The 19785-nt window shown below is 37.1% G+C and overlaps 1 protein-coding gene across 1 annotated transcript; it reads right to left on the bottom strand.

Annotated features, from left to right (window-relative positions):
- Window positions 1-1547: 1547 nt before the first annotated feature.
- LOC107829068 (protein TORMOZ EMBRYO DEFECTIVE) lies at window positions 1548-15606 on the bottom strand. The gene is made up of 14 exons (XM_016656496.2): window positions 14971-15606; window positions 14110-14292; window positions 12509-12658; window positions 11559-11776; window positions 10858-11140; window positions 9807-9941; window positions 9539-9657; window positions 5335-5491; window positions 4964-5210; window positions 4790-4866; window positions 3919-4038; window positions 3256-3386; window positions 2952-3126; window positions 1548-2463 (listed from the first exon to the last, which is right to left on the bottom strand). Exons 1-14 carry the CDS (start codon window positions 15265-15267, stop codon window positions 2134-2136), a joined length of 2622 nt encoding a protein of 873 aa, XP_016511982.2. The 5' UTR covers window positions 15268-15606; the 3' UTR covers window positions 1548-2133.
- Window positions 15607-19785: the final 4179 nt, after the last annotated feature.

The raw sequence follows: 19785 nt of genomic DNA, 5'->3' as shown, positions 1-19785 counted from the left end.
GTCAAAACGTAGAAAGGGAGAAAAATTACATACTTGATACAACATGTTAATTTTTTAAAAAATTAGTTGAGTGTTGTTGTCTGCCCTCTTTAATTTGGTTGCATTATTTATTGATCTCAAGCGCTATGCAAGCTGGCATAACCTCAGAGAAATTTATTCAAAAGTTTAGAAGTAATAGTTACTTTCTGTTTTGTTTTTAATAATAATAAATTCTAGTTATTAAAAGTTGAACTTGATTATGATTGGTGTAAATGCCGGCCACCCTCGTTAATCACACATAGACTGTTCTTCCTCATCTCTTTAAACTGGTCCCAATTTTTAGTGGTATTAATAGAATATATAGAGAGAGAAAGAAAATTATTTTCGCTCCTAAGAAAGATAATTTACCAAACACACGTATTTGATTTTTCATTCTTTTGATGTTCTAGATCATATTGGAATAGAGAATAAGGCACGACTCTTGAAACTTGAAAGTAAGAAAGGTGGGAACATAACTCACGCAAAGAGACTTTCCAACGTGTCACTACTGGGAAGCCAAAGAAAGGAAATGGAGATAAAAGAGAGACTAGTTTTTTTAGAGTTTAATTATATTCATTAAGGTATTGTTTGGCTGGTGGTACAAGGGATAACAATTCCAGGATAAAATGCGAGATTATTTATCCCATGTTTAATTATGGGAAATAATTTCCCAACGATCCCTAAGGGGTTGTTTGGTTGGAAAATAAATTCTCCCATAGTTAATTATCCTGGAATTAGTTATTTAGAGATTGTTATTGCGCCCTCCCATAGGGATAAAAATAACACTACAATCCCGATAACTAATCCTAGGATTAGTTTATACACTTATACCGTGATTTTATCTCAATCAAACGTGGGATAAACTCATCTCAAATTTAATCCCAGGATTAATTATCCCTTATCCCTCAAAGCCCTAAAGGGTTGTTTGGTACAATGGTGGGATGTCCCATGGGGTAGGAGATCCCACCAGATTAGTTATCCCACCTTCTATATATGAGATAACTAATTCCACCATAAAGTTATTCCCCGATAGCAAATACCCCAAAACAAATATAGGATAAAGTTAATCCCAACCTTGATCTCGGAATTATTATCCTTATCCCATGTACCAAACGACCCTAAGAGTATGTACAACAATTAAACAATCGGGTTAAAATAACCTACAGCAACGGTATAACTTTAAGCCTAATTAGTAAATATTTTTTTATTGTTTGAGATCTGCGATTTGGAATACGGGGAAAATATGCCTAATTAGGATCTGTTTTTATACTTTTATTCCACAATTTTTCGTAAAGAGCAACTGCAGATAATATACGCTCGGATTTTAAGCCAAACCATAAGGAGATCCACGTTTAGAGCTCGGCTATCGATGTCGACAATTCAGATCTCTATATTCCAGCTTTAAGATTGCTAATAGAGCAGAAAACTTTACAAAATTCTATGCGACTCAACCAGATGATACATTGAAATTATTGCACATAGCGTTTCTGTCAAAGTTATCACATGCAATAGGATAAAGAGAGGCAACATTTATAGGCAAATGGATGTTTGACTTTGACTATTGAGGAATTCAATACCTGAGATTAGCCTCTTCACATTCAGGACATAACCTTCACCCAGTGTTCATGGGAAAAATCCACTAGCAAGGACAATTGCTATGCAGATATTGTGGCGTCCGAGTGGAATAGAACTAACAAATGTGATGTCCTTGGACATCTTCAGGTTACAGACTATAAGATAATAAATATGTTTCTTATAAAGTTACAAAGAAAAGTCAGTTTAAAATTGAAATATCAATAAATAACCTAAAAATACTGGAGAGGGGTCAAGGTAACTTCCACTCCAGTGTCCAAAATTTTCCTTTGCCGTCCAAAATCTTTACAGTAGTTAAAAATTGCTGATGTATTCTATGGCTAGCATCCAAAATCTTTTCGGGGCAGAGGAAAAGACCTTCCTGGCAAAGAGATTTCCGCATTTTGCACGTGCAACCCCTTTCAATGAAGATCAGCAACACCAAGGCTCAACCCCTTTCAATCATCAAGCTCAACAAAGGGAAGCAACTCGCTTAGTTCATCAAATAGCAACATCTTACGCCACTGATGCTATAACTGAATCTCAAATGTCAGTCACCCCCTTCACTTTCTTACTAGTGGCATCTCTTGATTTGTTTTTTCGCTTTTTTGAAGATCTTTTTTCTTTCATTTCTTCGTGCTGCTGCTCTTGCTCCATTGAATCAATCTCACTTAACTGCTCGCTATTTGCACCAATAGAAAGTCTGGCATCCTTGTCCTCTGATCTCCCCTCATTACCTTCTGGCTCAATGACCGACATTCCAGTTAAAGTACAGTCAAACATGAACGTGCTTCTTTCTAATCTATCTACTCTATCGAAATGCCTCTGAGAATAAGAAATAAGACCTTCAAGCAGTTCTCCAATACCCTTAATCTGTATAATGAGAAGGAAAACCATAAGATCTCTCAAGGAAGCACTAGATAAGTAAAACTAGTTCCAAATAGAGCAAAACAGATAAAAGTAGTGCCTAGAGCACAGCATAGTGTTACAGAATAGTACCAAGAGATTGATGCTAGATATGGTAAAGTCTAATGTATGCCTAATCAAGCAAGTATATCAAGTAGCCAATCAACTAAATGGACTTTCCTGCTATAAAGAAAAAATTCGAGCACTGAAAAGACCAATACACCAAGCTAATATATGCAATCATTTTCTTGATAGATATTATAGCATGTGATATAATAACAGTTTGACAGCCCGTTGAAGCAATGGAGAAACATTTCTGGAAGTCTCACCCCCCCAGTTAGTGGACTTTGCTGGCATGGTAAATCTTCTGGAACATGTATCAATTTTAACAATTTCTTTTTCTACGGTTGTGACCAAATTTTCCATGTACATTTAAGGGGAAGACACAATGGTACCTCAAGAATCTCGGCAGGTGAGAGAACACAGAATGCCCGGAAAAGAACATATTGTGCAATATGACAAAACTTTGGCTTCGTGTTCCAATCCCGGACATATTCAAAAAGCAAGCGACGCTCTTCCTTAGCAAGAGCCTTTACTGCTTTTCCTATCTGATCTTGCGCATCGCTCTTCCTGCCAAGAGCTAGATGTTAGATGAAAGTTGTGGTACAATAGCATTTGCACCATCAATAACCAAAAAGGGAACAGAAAAATAGAGCCATCACTAAGAGAAAAGGTAAAAAATGGAGAGGTCAAGACTACCTGCAGAGGTCGCCAAATAACTCTAGAAGTTTATGTGGTCTGTGAAGCTCAAATGCAATCTGAATTGCTCTCGTGTATTCAGCATCTATTAAAGCATTTTCTAGCTCTTGACCCCTTAGAACGCCTTCCTCCTGCATGAGCAACATATTGATATCATCACATGAAGTTCTGTAGTAATTTTTCAGACACAACCACATCACAAACAGACCGGATCTTCTTCTCCCTTTGTATATATAGTAATAAACACAAATAAAATTACAGCTCATAGCAACTAATTAACTAATTCAATTATACTAATATGACTGTAACACCATAGGCATCCTGAATTGTTCACAGAACTAGTTCGCAAAAATCTCTCAAAAGTTTTAAAAGACAGAAGAAAAGTAAAAGGTTATACTGTTAGTCTGATAACATTAACTGGAAGTACTCCTTGACTCAATTACGAAGCTCGAGAGAAGGCAGCATTCTTCAAGAATTGCTCTAGACATTTGGGAAACAAAAGTTTAAGGTGATCAAGCCATCAGGACCTCGCTGGGGCAAAAGACGCCCATTAACAAAGTTTCTTCCACAGAAACTATGCCTTGGCAGAATTATTTTTCATCAACACCCAACAATGTTGTTCGATGACTATCACTTCAAGAGAAAATTGATATGATTACTTACTTCTTTACGAAAAGCTTCCTCTTTATCAGAAGCTGTCGAGTCATGCCACAAATTGATCACCGCATCACCACCGCCAGTTGCAAGCATTTCTGTTTTCTTACCAACAGCCAGGGCCCAAATCTGGATAGCAAGTTAGAGAGAAAACAAGATATTACCAATCCCAACTGTGTGGCAAATATCTGAGAAGAAAATGAACGAGTGTCATTTTGTAAGAAAACAGTAAAATTGTCAGCAACTTTACAATGTATAAAACTACGAAACTAGCTAGCTTCGCTAACCTATCATTTGTAAAGATGGTGCAAACTAGAAGCAAGGCGAAATTATTCAGTCAAATAGCCAACAATCTCCCAATAGAGAGATTTTACAATCACATTCAAAGACCTAATAACATGTGGTACCAGAACGCAGCAACAAATAAAGTAATTTCATACAGAGCACACATGAACATGCCAGAATATGCCAAGTCCCTAAGAGCTCTACTTGAGAATGAATATTCAAGCTTTCTTAAGGTTTCCTCAGAGCTTCTCGTCCCAATCGTCCGCGTCATTCAAATTTCAGTACCATTTTAAACTGCAGGTAATAGAAACTGGAGAGTCACTTCATCAATCAACAGGCCAGGACCCAAACTTTGCTCCTCAGTTGCCATGAAAATGGCAAATTCAAACGACAGTTGGAAAAAAGCGTTCATCGAATCTTTGGTCAATCACTCAAATATTGATATGTAAATGGCCAATGGCACTGGTCAAAAACCAAATATGCTGTGCAGGCTTATGCTCATTAATTCAGAACAATTGGATCTTCCAAGGTGGAGATAATATAATGCTCTTTTCAAGTGAATGGACATAAATAAATAACAAAAAAATTTGAGCACCTTATCCTCGTGTTGGTCATATGTGGCAATACACTCATTTGTCTTAACTGTCCACAGCTTCACCAAACCATCAGCACCTGGAGAGACGGTCATACTTTTTAGCAAAAGTAGGCGATGAGAAACAGACATATCAACACTTAAATAAAGCTACAATGGCTTCCAGAATGTCATTACCACAAGAAACAAACTGGGTGCCACGGGTAAGAAATGTTGCTCTTAACACACTTGACGTATGCCCTTCAAATGTTTTCAAACATGATCCGTCAGATATTGCCCATATCTTTATTGTCTTGTCTCCAGAAGCTGTTATCACACAATGATCAACGGGAGAAAACTCAACAGACCATATCCCCCTTTTATGCCCTTTCAGTGTAACCACTGATACAAGGTCTGGAAGTCTCCATATGCAAGCAGTGCGATCCTAGTAATATGAGGAGATGGGATGAAAGATTTAGAAAATATAAAAGAAGCATGAGATAATAATATGTCTCCTGCAGCAGATTTTTTTATGCGAAGATTTAATCAGATGTTCTAATCTTACAAACCTGGGAACCACTGCAAACAAGACTGTCATTTGGAGCTACTGCCAAAGAGTTAATATCCTTGTCATGTGCTGCTACAACTGCTTTTGCTTTCAAAGTTAGGACTTCTTCATTGTTGTCAGAGACACCATCAAAATGCCATACCTTTAGCGTACGGTCACTGGAAAGAATGTAGAAAGATCAAAGATATAATTTCTAGAAGATATGATTAGGAACACTTTAGATCATTTGGCTTCAATAATCAACATCTTGTAACAGATATTGAAGCCTAAAAAGATGAAGTACACGATCTAAGGCTAAAAGAAGATGGTATGCAGATACAGGACAATGAATGTTATTTGCATTCAACCAGTAAAAAAGAATATCAACTCAGGTCAACAAAGCCGTAAGCAAACTCAACTCAGTGCTAAATCCTCATGACATGTACTTCAAATATCAAGGAAGCAGAAGCATCACAGTGGTATAACTAGATTAAAAAGGTTGAGCACTACAATTCAGAAAGAGAATTATTGCGGACGCATCAAGGAGTTTACACAGATCTGAATGACACAGATCTGATAAATGTCACTTTACAGCATGCATGCTGACACCAGCAAAAACATTTTTTAGAAGAAAGACAGCCACACTCACCAGTATTCTTTTGGGCTTTATTCTTTGTATAACATAATAGTTTTAATCAGTGATAAAAAAAAAAAGCGAGCGCTTCCTCGCTTTAAGCGAGAAGCGAATCGGAGCGGAAGGGTCAGCGCTTCTACCATTAAAAGCGGCTCTGGTATGTATAAGCGACCGCTTCTCTGTAAAAAGCGAGAAGCGGTGAAGCGAGAAGAAGCGAGTGAAGCGGACGCTTTTTTGATTTAAAAGACCCAAAGCCCTATTTAATTAAAAACTTGGTTCTGTTTTAGTTCTCTGGACTTCTTCGACTTCTTCAGCAGCGACAGCAAGAAACTAGGGTTCTTCAGCAGTAGCGATTTCTTCTTCTCTATTTCATTAACTTCAAGCAGTGATTTCTCTTCTTCAAACTAGAGTTCTTCTTCTTCTTCAGCAGTACAACAGCAACTTTCAACAGGCATGTTCTGCACTTTTTATTTTCATTCTTCTTCTTCTTCTTTTTTTCTTTTTCTTTCTAAACGTCCAAAAAGCGCCAAAATGCTGGCGAATTTTTTTCAGAAAAATTCTGCCCAGTTTCTACTCAATTTCTGCCCAATTATTATATTTTTTATTCTTAGTTCTTATTGCCTTTCTTATGTGTTATATAGTTGTTCTTTTAATGGCGCCAAAAGAAGATAGGAAAGATCCGGCTTGGGCTTACTCTGCAAGAGTTAACGAGACCAACAAGATGGTCATTAGATGTCTTTTTTGTGATAAGATTACAAATGGAGGAATCTATCGTCAAAAAGCACATCTAATAGGTGGTGATCCAAATGTCGCATCTTGTCCTAAAGTTCCGGGGCATGTGAAGGAAGTATTGAAAGCTTACCTTCAAAAAAAGAAAGAGTTAAAGACTCAAATGATTCATGAACAGGAACTTTATAATCTAGATGATGATGATGATGAAACAGAAGAAGGTGACGATGCTTCGTCGCTTCCACCAAAATCACAAAAGCGGGGAAGGATGCTTCCACCAATGTCTTCTAGTTGTGGATCTACTGGCAAGACCAAAGGTCCTATGGATTGTTACTTCCCGCAAAAATCTGGAGATAAGGGAGGAAAAGGTGGTAATCCTCAAGTTGATGCCAAAGCGATTTTGAGGGACCGTGCAGTTACCTTTTTTGCCCGGTAGATGTATGATGCAGGTCTTCCTTTTAATTGTGTTAATTATACTGACACTTTTGCTGCTTTTATTGATGTTGTAGGCCAATATGGCCCAGGAATGAAGCCTCCAACTTATTATGAAGTTAGAGGGTCATATCTAAAAAAGAGGCGGCGGAGGTGAACAAAATCGTGGAGGAGCACAAAGTAGAATGAAACAAGTTTGGTTGTTCCATTATGATGGATAAGTGGACGGCGAGAAATAGAAAAATGATCATCAATATCTTGGTGAATTCTCCCAAGGGAAGCCTGTTTCTTGAGTCCGTTGATGCAAGCGACTCTTCGACTGATTCAACCAAAATGTACTCCTTGTTCAAGAGTACAATAAACTCTATTGGAGCAGAAAATGTTGTTCAAATTGTCACGGACAATGGCAGTGAAAATGTTAAAGCTGGTGATATGATGTCTGCTTGCTACCCGCATATCTATTGGACTCCGTGTGCAGCACATTCTGTTAATTTGATCTTCGGTGATATTTTCAAGGAAAGACCCTTCAGTATTGTCTTTAATCAGGCAATTAGAGTGCATTCCTATATTGTTCAAAGGCCTTTGTTATTGAACATGATGAAGAGATTCACTAAACAAAGAGGCTTGGTGAAACCTGCAAAGACAAGATTTGCTACTGCTTTCTTGACTTTGGCTAGGATGTATGAGCAAAAGAGCAATTTGAAGAAGTTGTTTGTTTCGATGAGTACACTAGCAGTGCCTATGGAAGGGAAGCTCGAGGGAGAGAATCTGCAGATATTATACTTTCTTCTTCATTCTGGAACAATGTGGTTCATGCATTGAAGATTGGTGGTCCTTTAGTTAAAGTGCTTCGTTTGGTGGATGGGGAACAAAGGCCACCAATGGGCTACCTGTACGAAGCAATTGATAGGGCAAAGGAGGCTATTCAAGCCTCTTTTAGTGATCAAAGAAAATACAAAAGAGTCTTTGAGATCATAGATAAAAGGTGGGATAGTAAGCTTCATAGCTCTTTGCATGCAGCTGGACTTGTTTTGAATCCGGAACTGTTTTATGACAATGAAGAGAGGATTCTAGGAGATGAACCTTTGTAGAATGGATACTATGAATGTATTGAGAAGTTGATACCTGAAGAATCCGTGCAAGATAAAATCACAGAGCAATTTAGTATTTATAGGAATGCTGAGCTAACTTTTTGGAAAAAACATGGCCATTAAACAAAGAAAGACGAAGTCACCAGGTGAGCGAGTGCCTATATGTTGTTTTATAGTTAATAAGTTATTTCTTTATCAATATTATGTTTTGAAAATTTGTTCTACTTCTACAGTTGAATGGTGGAAGCAATATGGTCATTCCACTCCAGATTTACAAAAGTTTGCCATCAAGGTTCTAAGTCTAACATGTAGCTCATCCGGGTGTGAAAGGAATTGGAGCGTGTTTGAGCATGTAAGAACTAATATGAAAGATTTAATATATTGAGATAATTAAATTATATCTCAATTGTCCTAATATTACTAATTACTTATTATTTGCAGATTCATATCAAAAAGAGGAACAAACTAACCTTGAAGTGCCTCAATGATCTAGTCTTCATTAAGTACAATAGAACGTTGAGGCGTCATTACAATGTTCGCAATGTAATTGATCCAATTAGTTTGGACAACATCGATGATGCTAATGAATGGCTAACTGGAGTCCCGGAAGATCATGCAGATGAAGAAGTATTTGAGGATACTTCTAATTTCACTTGGGGTGATGTTGCGGAGGCGCGTGGAATTGGGGAGAGGATTTATGGTTTGAGGGGGAGTACCTCAACTTCAAGTTCACAGAGGAAGGAAAAACAGGCAGCTACTTTGTCCCTAGTTGATGAAGAAGATGAAGTTGAAGAAGATGACGAGCAATATAATAATGATAGTGGAATACAAGAATTTGACAATGTTGTAGAAGAATAGGATGCTCATTTTGTGCTTTAATTGATGCTACTCTTTAGTTTTTTAATTGAAGTATTGAACATTTGCTTACAATTACATGTGTTATCTATGCAGTATTTATTTTAATTTTTTTTTTAAAAATCTGCTTCACTTAAGAAAAGCAAGCGCTTCGCTTCTCGCTTCTCGCTTTTCGTGAAATAGGGGTTGTCGCTTTTCCTCGCTTCACGCTCTTCACAACACTAGTTTTAATTCTTATAAAAGAGTTCTACTAAAGGACGGTCATGGCAAAGACGTGATTATCAACTAATTCTAAAAGCAAGATATTTACAATTGTGCCTTTATGAATTCCTACTTGTGAGCTAAAATTCAACATTGAAGCTAAAAAAAGATTTCTAGGTCACATAATTTTGATTCCTGAAAAGTTAATTTGGACAGATCCTGTTCTCATACAAATTTATAGAAGAAGGGTATGCCCACTACAGCGTTCAGGGATAATCATTTACCTACTACCACTCACAAAGAAGTTCCGATGTTTCTTTGATAAAGCAACAGCTCCGACAGCTCCCATGTGACCTATGCCAACTCCAACACAAGCCTTGCTCTGGCAATCCCATAACCTAACCTATTGAAACAGTAGAATCAGAAGCAGAAAAAATTGGTACTAATCTTGCAGAGCAAAGTACAATCTTGGTAACCAGGCAGATAAAGATTAAAAGCGTACATCAAATGCTGCATGTGTCTAAAGAGCAGAAAGAGATAGGACAGACTTACGGAGTTGTCCTTACTCCCTGTCACAATAAGTGTTCTTCCAGAACTTGATACACAGGAATCAAGGCACAAAATAACATCAGTATGCCCAGCCAACACGTAAGAGCATGACATTGATGTAAGATCATACACTCGCACCTGTATACATGAAATGATTTAGAGCCTGAGAAAAGAGTCAAATTAAACGGTGATGTGATGACTGCTTTATCAAAAGTAAATTCCAACTATTACTTTGATACATGCACCAGTATTACAGCCAAACAATCAATTTCTTAATCCTTGTGTCACATAAAATAAAAAGAAATAGAAAGGAGTACTAGACTTGTATGCTATCTTTCTAGTCAGATAAGAGGCTTGTAAAATAAACAAAAAGACAAAGAATGGTTTGGACTATTCGAATTAGGACACTGTATGTTACATGAAAGAATCTACTCAATTCATATTCATTCATATTCTTCAAAATGTATATAATGGTAAGAACAAATTTTAAAGTAGAACATTTTGACAGGTCTTTTCTCACTGCTTTGTTTTGACAAAAATGATAAATGTTCACAGGTTCAGTAAATATGTTGGAAATGGAGGCCTAGGCAACTTCTGAATAAAAATGCAAAAGTTTAACCAAAAATGGCAGGCAAACAGTAATATCTCTTCTACACCATTTTTCTCTTCAGCATATAAAAGTGCACATCATATGAAACAACAAATGACAATGGAGCAGATAGCAATATCCTCAACATGGGCCCAATAAAGGCTAGAGGCCCCTTAACCAACCAAAAAGTACTGCTAAACAATTGATAATAAACCTGGTGTACATGATTCCTGTAATTCTCAAATAAGATATCACCATAACATGGTTTTGATAGCTAATAGCCAAATTCAGTTAAACAATTTTCTCCTCTCACAAGTCATTAAATTATAATTTTGGAAAAAGATATTCAAGGATGTCAAATGCTGAAGAGCAACTTCAAGATGGGCCACAAAAACCTTACAACTATGTGCAGTATTCTATATATTATTCAATAATTTAAACCCAGGAAAGCATTGCAGAACTGACCTGCTCTACGCTTGTTGAAACAGCAAGGAACTGTTCCTCGTCACCCAAAAATTTCATATCTGCAATCTCTTCATTGTATCCAACAAACCTCTTCCTAAGAACTACATTCAGACTACCTTCAGATTCCTCCGGATAATAAAGAAAAAACTGCTGGTCAGCTGTAACACAAAGTAACTCCTGACTTGCAGGCAAAATCATAGCAGAAGTAAAGCCTCTCTTCGAATCTTCGTTGTCAGAGCTTACGGCAATATCAGAGGATTTCTGCTCAAAAAGGCACAGTGCCCTGTTGCAAAAGAAAATTAAACAATTTAATAATCCAACAGAACTGCAGGAATCACATGACTGAAATGTCTATTACAATCAAGAGAAATCAACAATAAAAGAGAACAGTTAGAAACAATTTGTTGCAACTAAAGAGCTGAATTGTGGTATCTTTCAAGTTTCGACTGCCTTGAATGCTAGAGCAGGATCTATAATACTTTTTGTTTTTATAACTGTCGGAAGATATAACAAAGTTAGTTCCAACAGAACTGTAGGAATCACAAGAGTGAAAATGGCTACCATAATCAAGCAAAATCAATAATAAAAGAGAACAATTAGAAACAATAGATGCAACTAAAGAGCTGAATTGATGTATCTTTCAAGTTTCGACTGCTTTGAATGCTAGATCCTTTTTAGAACTTTAAGTGATTGACACGTACCTATCAGAACTCCATATCCGTACTAATCCCCGTTCACCGACAGTGATGAAATTAATTGATGGTACATCGTTTCTCTTCTTTGTCTGCGGATATGTCAATGAAGCCAGGCATGCAGCAAAAGGAGATTCTGGACCAATTATACACAGGGCTTCCAGTGACTCAAACATTGGTATGGTGGTCATGCAGCCATAATCATGTAAGTTCCACAAATTTACAACCTGTCATTAATCTTAGTATCAGATAGTGCTTCAACTGACACTCAAGGTGTCCTCGTGAAGAAGAATTGGAAAAAAGGAGCACTTCCAAGCTTATGACTTGAATCAAAAACATTTGATAAGTAATATCCATGCTTGAAAGTCTCATTAGCATGTATATAGGTCATCTAACAACTCTATGACATGATATTCTTTAATATTTTCTTGTACGGCAAATAGAAAGATTTGTGCCAAGCATGGTAAATTGTAAAAAGTACCCGGTCCTCAACAAGGCCAGGATATAATAATGGTTAAAGTAGCAGCCATTCCAGAATAGGGGCATTGACTTCACATCTCCCTCTGGATCAAATTTTATTAAGCATACCTTCACATGTAACTCTTCTCCCAAACCAAAAGAAAAAAGGAGTTTAATTCATCGCTAGGAGTATGTTCATGCCTTATCTTCTGAAAGGTGACCTTCCCTTTGTTGATAACTTAATATCAATCTGGAAACAAAGATTTCTCTTTTTCGGGAAAGAGACTTCTGGCAGGACAGTTACTGGCTTATAGATTGATGCAGGCTATTACTTTCTGTTTAGATTCTTGGGTTCGTCTTTTAAAGGCCACAAGATGGATAAAGCTCCTTCTAATCCTCATTACTTTTTTTCATGACCTTAGCAACAATTAGTTTTTTCTCAACCTACCCCACTAAAATATAAAGTGGGAGAAAAAGATAAAGTAAAAAGGAGAACATGCCTTGTCTCTCCCTGCGCTAAGCAGAGTCCATCCATCTTCAGATATTGCCATGGAAGTGATAGCTGATTGATGCTTCTCTAGTGTTGACAGACATTTCTTCCTCGTCAGATTCCAGACCTTTATGGAAGCATCATCACCACCAGAGAACAGCTATAGAGTATAGACAAATACAAAAAGCTGAGCCAATTAATTCAATAAGAAGAGGCCCAATCCTCTATACAAATAGGGACCTCACGATACCAAAAAGAAACTAGAAACAAAAGACTTTTGCAATTTTACAGAATCTTGTTCCACACCTTCAAAAGCCCTTCTATTCCTCTCTTTCCAAATAACCCAGAGATTAAAAGGGTAGAATTTAGCATGTCCCCCACAACATAACTAGAAGAAACTTATATTAGCAAGTATGGGGAAGAAGAAGCACAAAAACTCATTAACCACATAAAAAGGCTTACTTGATAGCTAGCTATTGTAAAGAGGGGGTAGGTAGTAGCAATAATTTGTTGAAACAAAAACTTTACTAGCTCAAAAAAATAGGAGGTTTTTATTTGTTGTTTCAAAAACGAAATGGAAGGTTTTACTGATACAAAAAAGGAGAAGGTTTTTTACGACTTTCCTTTTTCATCTTTAAATTCTAACACCTAACCAAAAATGCAGTTTGCTTCACTTCTACATGATATAGCAAGAGTCACCAGACTGCATAATGATTGCCTAACCAAAAATGCAGTTTGCTGCACTTCTACATGATATAGCAAGAGTCACCAGGCTGCATAATGATTGCCTATTCAGTCTTGAAAGTTCGAATATCATAAAAAACTCTATTAGACAAAAGCCTTGCCTGAGATGGACTTGTTAAAGAGTCACCATTCCCAGCAAAAACAGGGATATGAGAGACCATTAGAAAATCATGAAAAAATTGGATATGCTTAAACAACTAGTACTACAAATCCTAAATCTCAGTTGAAGTCGAATATATGAATCCTCTATATCCATTCTTATTGTGAGGGTTTATCATCATTCAACTAGTTTTTCGCTGGTTGTTGACCCTCTGTAGTCACCAACCCTCATCCGTTATCCAGGTTTAGGACCGGCAAGGTAAAATTCACATAGGATTATGAAGCGCAGTGGACATTCGAATCAAATTTAAAAATTTTGAAAGAAAATGACACAAAAATAAAACCTAGGAGAATGAATCAGCTTCTGGGTGTCCAATTTGTAATTAAAAAATGACTATTCCAGTGACAATGGGATTATAGTATTTTGCATTTGATTCTTTCATTTGGTGTCATACTCTAAAATACACTAAAATTAAATAAAAGATGCTTGGAGCCATACAGGATACTTATACACACGCATATTGGCAATGCACCTGTAGCCGAATCCATATAACACATAAATACTTCCTGTCCTTGAATATGTTCAAAGGAAAACACAAAAGAAACCATTCAAAACAAATTGGAACACGAAAAGCTCAATGGACCAAGAAATTGATAAATGTGCCCTGCTTTCTATAAACAGTTAGCTGAAAGAAACAAGGCAATTTGTTTACATCTTTAATGTGACAAGGAAGCAAACCACTAACTATAACAATCATAAAATCTCACCAGCAGCCGATTCGGGTCAGGATGAAACATAATGCTGGTGACAACCCCTTTGTGACCTTTGAAATAATGAGTGCAAAAGCCTCCATCGACATCCCACACGAGAACTTTCCTGTCAGCCCCAGCTGTTGCCAGCAATCCACCTGATGCATCACAAGCCATCCCCATCACAGGTCCTTCATGCCCCTGTAAAAGTAAGTTGCCAGTGTTCAAGATCCAAAAGAGCACCAAATTCTCTGCTAGCTATCCCACCTATAAAGGAACAACATAAAAACTTTTTTATGACGGCGGTATCCATGTCAACTTGTGCACACCTCGACTATTCCACCGAGTACCTACTACCTCCTACCAGCACGGGCACCTACTACCTCCTAAGGTATCGTCTACCTCCAACCAACACTGGTATCTACTACCTCCAACCAGCGCAGGTATCTGCTACCTTCAACCAGCACGAGTGCCTGCAATCTCCTACCAGCCCGGGTACCTACTACCTCCTACCAACACGGGTACTTGCTACCTCCTGCCAGCACGAATACCTGCTACCTCCTAATGTCACGGGTAACTTGAAACCTCCTACCAACACAAGTAACTCCGCCCACCAAAACTTGGGCAGTTTGGAACTACAACAAAAACCCACTCGATCCCTATGATTCTGCTATAGCACTAAAGCACGCTTCATTCCATTACTAACAACAACAACAAACCCGGTATAATCGCACATAGTGGGGTCTGGGGAGGGTAGTGCATGCAGCCTTACCCCTACCTTGTTAAGATAGAGAGTCTGTTTCCAACAGACTCTCGGCTCATACCACTACTAAATAACTTGTATTCTAACACGTAAAGCTAAAAATGAAAGATTTTTACCTTCCAGGAGCGGAGGCATTTGAGGGTGGAAAGTTCCCAAACCCTAATCTGTCGGCTATGACTAGCAGAAAAGAGGAAATTATTATTAGGGCTTAGAGCAAGAGCTGTCACTGGCTCAGAATCACCCTCTATGGTCGATTTTATTGAAGCGTTTGATAAATCGACTATCTTTATTGTGTCATTGCAAGCACATATGAGAAACGAATTATCCGAAGCTACGGCGTAAGGCCCGCCAGTGTAGAATTGCTGAAGAGACTGCACACACTTGTAACTTTTCTTCAATGCCGGTGACGCCATTTTAGTCTCTTCCTAGGGTTTGAGCAGTGAAATTCAGAAACACCCACTATTTGTAAAATTATCAGAGGATGAGATTAGAAAGAATTTTGCGCCAGTTCACTGAAGGAGGGTTGAGGGCGGAGCGGGGACAGGGTTTAGGGTTTTACAACGTTTCCCTTCTGTGTTTTTTTTCCCCTTAAACCCTTCAATTGAAAATAAGAAAACATTAGTAGTAGTATTTTTTTGGTCGGAAGTTTGTACAATTTCCAATCATTTGCTCTTTTCTTTCTTTTTTTCTCTCTCAAGGAATAAAAAGTAGGGTAAAATACAGTTGTCTCCTCTTCTTTTCTGTACTTTGGTGTTTTTCTTCCCGTGTTGAAGTGAATTTATTTATCCGAAACCAAAATGTGGTTATTATGGATTCAAAGAACAAAAATATAGTGACCATAATATATATAGCGTTTTCTAATTGATCGTTTGGCCACTTAAGTATAGCATCTTTTGTTAAGACTTTATATATATAGCGTATTAACAAAAGACACGATAGATATAATATAGACCGTCTTCTTCCTTCCCAAAATAGAATCATCGAACCCAACTCCCAAATTAAAAAATCAAAACGGTCCCCCCTCCCTTCCATTTTAATCAAAAAAGCTTGAGTGGAACCCACCCGTCCCACAAAAAGTAAAGATTCTTGGTCCCACGTGCTAGCTAAGGCATTATTTCGGACATTGTTGCTTGTTTCGGCTCCAAATCACAAAATCTTCAACTTTTTAAAAAACTTAAATCGAGGTATTCTCACTTAGTTTTTGTTAAAACTTGGATAAAAATGCATATTAGTTATTTTTTATGTGCTCTATATTATTTTGTGATCGTTTTGCGATTTAACTAATTTGTTATTTTTTATCCGGACTATAGTATTAGTGTGCTAAAAAAAATCGTAAAATAGAGAATTTGTTATTACTTGTTTAAAAAATATTAATTAGTTACTTTTTACTGTGGTATATTTATTTTCGTGATTGTTTTGTAATAAAATTGATTTATTATTTTTATCCGGTTTAGACTATTTATTTGTTAAAAGGCTAGTAAACTACATAAATTATTATTTTAGTTCCCTGTAGTGGTATCTTGTGGCCTAATGTAGTGCTCGTATTTATAATGTAGTGACCTTTTAGTGTAGTAAAACGTAGTGCCCTTTAGCGTAGTATCCTTGTAGTTATAGAAATTAATCATTTAATTATCTCTTATTCCCAATAATAAGTCAAAAAACTAATAGTTCAAACACAAACTATCTCCAATTATAGTCAACTAACGTAAGAACATAAGAATTCATGATACATTGGTGCTGCTGGCCCTCAAATATTGTGTCCGGAACCAAAATGTAAATATTTAATAATTAAATCTTGTATAGTTATGAAAATTAATTATTTAATTTTAGCATAGTAAAAAATAAGTCAGTAACAAACAAACAAACAAACAAACAAACATATAAAATAATAAAACTAACATATTAAATAATAAAACTAACATATATAATAATAAACTAACATATAAAATAACAGACATGTTGAGTGAAACATCGGAAAAAAATTCTCATCATGAACATAAGAATTCAGGATACATTGGTGCTACTGAACTTCAAATATTGTGTCTGAAACCAAAATGTGAATATTTAATAATTAAATCATGTATAGTTATGAAAATTAATTATTTAATTTTAGCATAGTAAAAAATAAGTCAGTAACAAACAAACATATACAATAATAAAACTAACATATTAAATAATAAAACTAACATATATAATAATAAACTAACATATAAAATAACAGACATGTTGAGTGAAACATCGAAAAAAAATTATCATCATGAATATAAGAATTCAGGATACATTGGTGCTACTGGACTTCAAATATTGTGTCTGAAACCAAAATGTGAATATTTAATAATTAAATCATGTATATTAAAAATAGGTGAATAACTAACAAACATATAAAATAATAAAACTAACATATAAAATATAAAGTTATAATATTGAAAATGTATCAACCTAATTAACAATATAGTAAAAATATCGAATAAAATTTAATATTCAAGGTATTGCAATATATTTAAGCAATGGAAAAGAAAAATAATGTAATTAATTTTGTTCAATTTACAGTACTCGTCATGAAGGTTCCGTCTTTGCATCTCGGACCTGCCTCCCTAGAGTTACTATTGCTACAGGCCGAGCATAGGTCTTTCTACATATGGGAGGGGCAGTTATTGGCCCAGACTTTATGTTCTAGGAGAGTAGACGACATGTGAGACTTTCTTAAAAACCACCAGCTCCATCCCCGTATATTCAGACGGTTGTAGGATATGGGTTTTTATAGGATCATTGAGATCGGCCGGCTACATCTGGATTGGTCATTGATCACGACATTGATAGAGCGGTGGCGACCAGAGACACACACATTTCATTTGCCCATTAGCGAGGCCACTATCACACTGCATGACATGGAGGTTCTGTATGGGCTACAGGTTGATGGATTTCCTATTACTTTGCCGCAAGCCATGAGAGATTATACGGGAGATCAGTACCTGGAGACGTTGCAATGACTCATTGGTTTCCCGCCAGAGGATGAGGGTGCATTGGTTGGGGCTAGTCATCTTGTGTTGACGCCCGTTCGGCTGCATTTGGAGGCCATGCATGATGGACTTACTCATGATACACCGGATGTTCATATTAATCGGTACACGAGGTCGCTGTTGCTGCTTATGTTTGGAGGCGTATTGTTGCTGAACACTTCGGGAAACCTAGTCAGCTTGAGATTTCTTTATCATCTTGAGCAGCTAGATGATTTATATCAGTACAGCTGGAGTGTTGTTGTTCATGGTTACTTGTACAGGTGGATGTGCCGAGCATGCATGGGCACTGATAACTAGGGATTCTAGTCTAGTTTATGCTCCTTTTTGCTTGAGTTTTGGACTAAAATGTGTAAAAGTATTCCCAAAAAGCTAACTTGTTGTGCTTGTTTGCAGTGTTTGATAAAAAGGAGACAAGGATGTCATAACCAGCTCAAAAAGGAGTAAAACTTGCACAAGTTCAAAGCCAAGTCAAAGCAGCGCTACAGTGGAAAATCCACCGCGGCTGCATAAGACTCACCGCGATCGCGATCCTTTTATCGCGGTTTGCAGTGGCAAAGATTCAGAAAGTTGGCATTTTTGGAATTCAAGCTACTGCGGTCCGCGGTGATTTTATGCGACCGCGATGCCTCCATCGCGACAATGGTCAGTTTACCGCGGTCCGCGGAGAAGAAGTTCAGAGAGCCTGGAGTTTGAGCAAAAGCCGAAGACCGCGGTTCGCGGTTGATTTACCGCGGCCACGGTAACCTCACCGCTGCAGCGGTCTATTTTCCGCTGTCATCGGTACCTCCGTCAGGGGCATTTTTGTCCGAAAAATTTAGCAGTATATAAATACTTTTTTTTCAAATTTTTAGGTCATCTTACGTCAGTTGAGCATGTGAAACATCGTATTTGACTATTTTGAGTAATTTTGTAGCTTACTTAGCAATTAATCTTAGTCTCTTAGCTTGTAATTACAATTTATGGATTATTCTTCATCTCAATCTATGATTTCTTCTTCAATTATGAGTAGCTAAACCCACTAGCTAGGGTTGTAGCTCAACCCTAGTGTGGGTATTTAATGGGTCTTTTATTTTAGGGCTTAGATGTTTATGGGTGATTGTTATTTGGCTTGATTTATGCTTTCTATGTTGAATTAGTGGTTGCAAACACTAATTTGTGCCTTTTTGACTTAGGTTCTTCTTGAGAAAGAGAGACTAAGTCTATAAATTTCAAGCCAACAAGGAATTGAGGTGTATTCAAGAGATTGATAGCCACAATTAAAGGGTTAAACCTAGAGATAGTAATACCCGACTTGAGCCAACATTGCTTGCCCAAATTAAACACCCAATTGGGCTTGAGAAAGCCCACTAGGGCAAGGTCACTCTTACTACCGAGAGGTATAGAGTGAGTAGCTTTGTGCATTGGCTATATCACGATCCCAACTATAATATTACTGCTCTAAGTTCTTGATCCCGTTAGATACTCACCTAGGAGTAAGTCACTTTCCTAGTGCCTCTTTACCCATTTAGAAAACCCTACAAACTTATCTACTTAGCTTAATTTCGCACATCATTAGTATAAAATTAGAAGTAACAAACAAACAAAAATGATTGGAAGTGTAATCAAGAGTACTACACACTGCTAGATTAGATAGGAATCCAACTCCAAATGTATTAGCTCCCTGTAGATTCGATCGCGACCTTTTCGGGTAAAAGCTGCATCGACCGCTCTTGTTACTCTGTAGTGGTATAGGGTTGGACCCGATCAGGCACCCAGCGAGACGTTGTAGGATTTATGCCACTACTGTAGGTGAAAACATAGTCAAATACTCTCTTCATTATAACATACATCATAAAAATATACCTTAAATTTTACGTCCAAATTGTATAGTAAGTTTGGGCTTGGGAGCGGTTCTTGTAGTTTCAGCCACCT

This window comes from Nicotiana tabacum, chromosome 6 (genome assembly GCF_000715075.1).
Source record: "Nicotiana tabacum cultivar K326 chromosome 6, ASM71507v2, whole genome shotgun sequence".
Taxonomy (NCBI): Eukaryota; Viridiplantae; Streptophyta; class Magnoliopsida; order Solanales; family Solanaceae; genus Nicotiana; species Nicotiana tabacum.
Note: the sequence above shows the minus strand (reverse complement) of the source record. Positions and strands in the feature narration are given on the sequence as shown.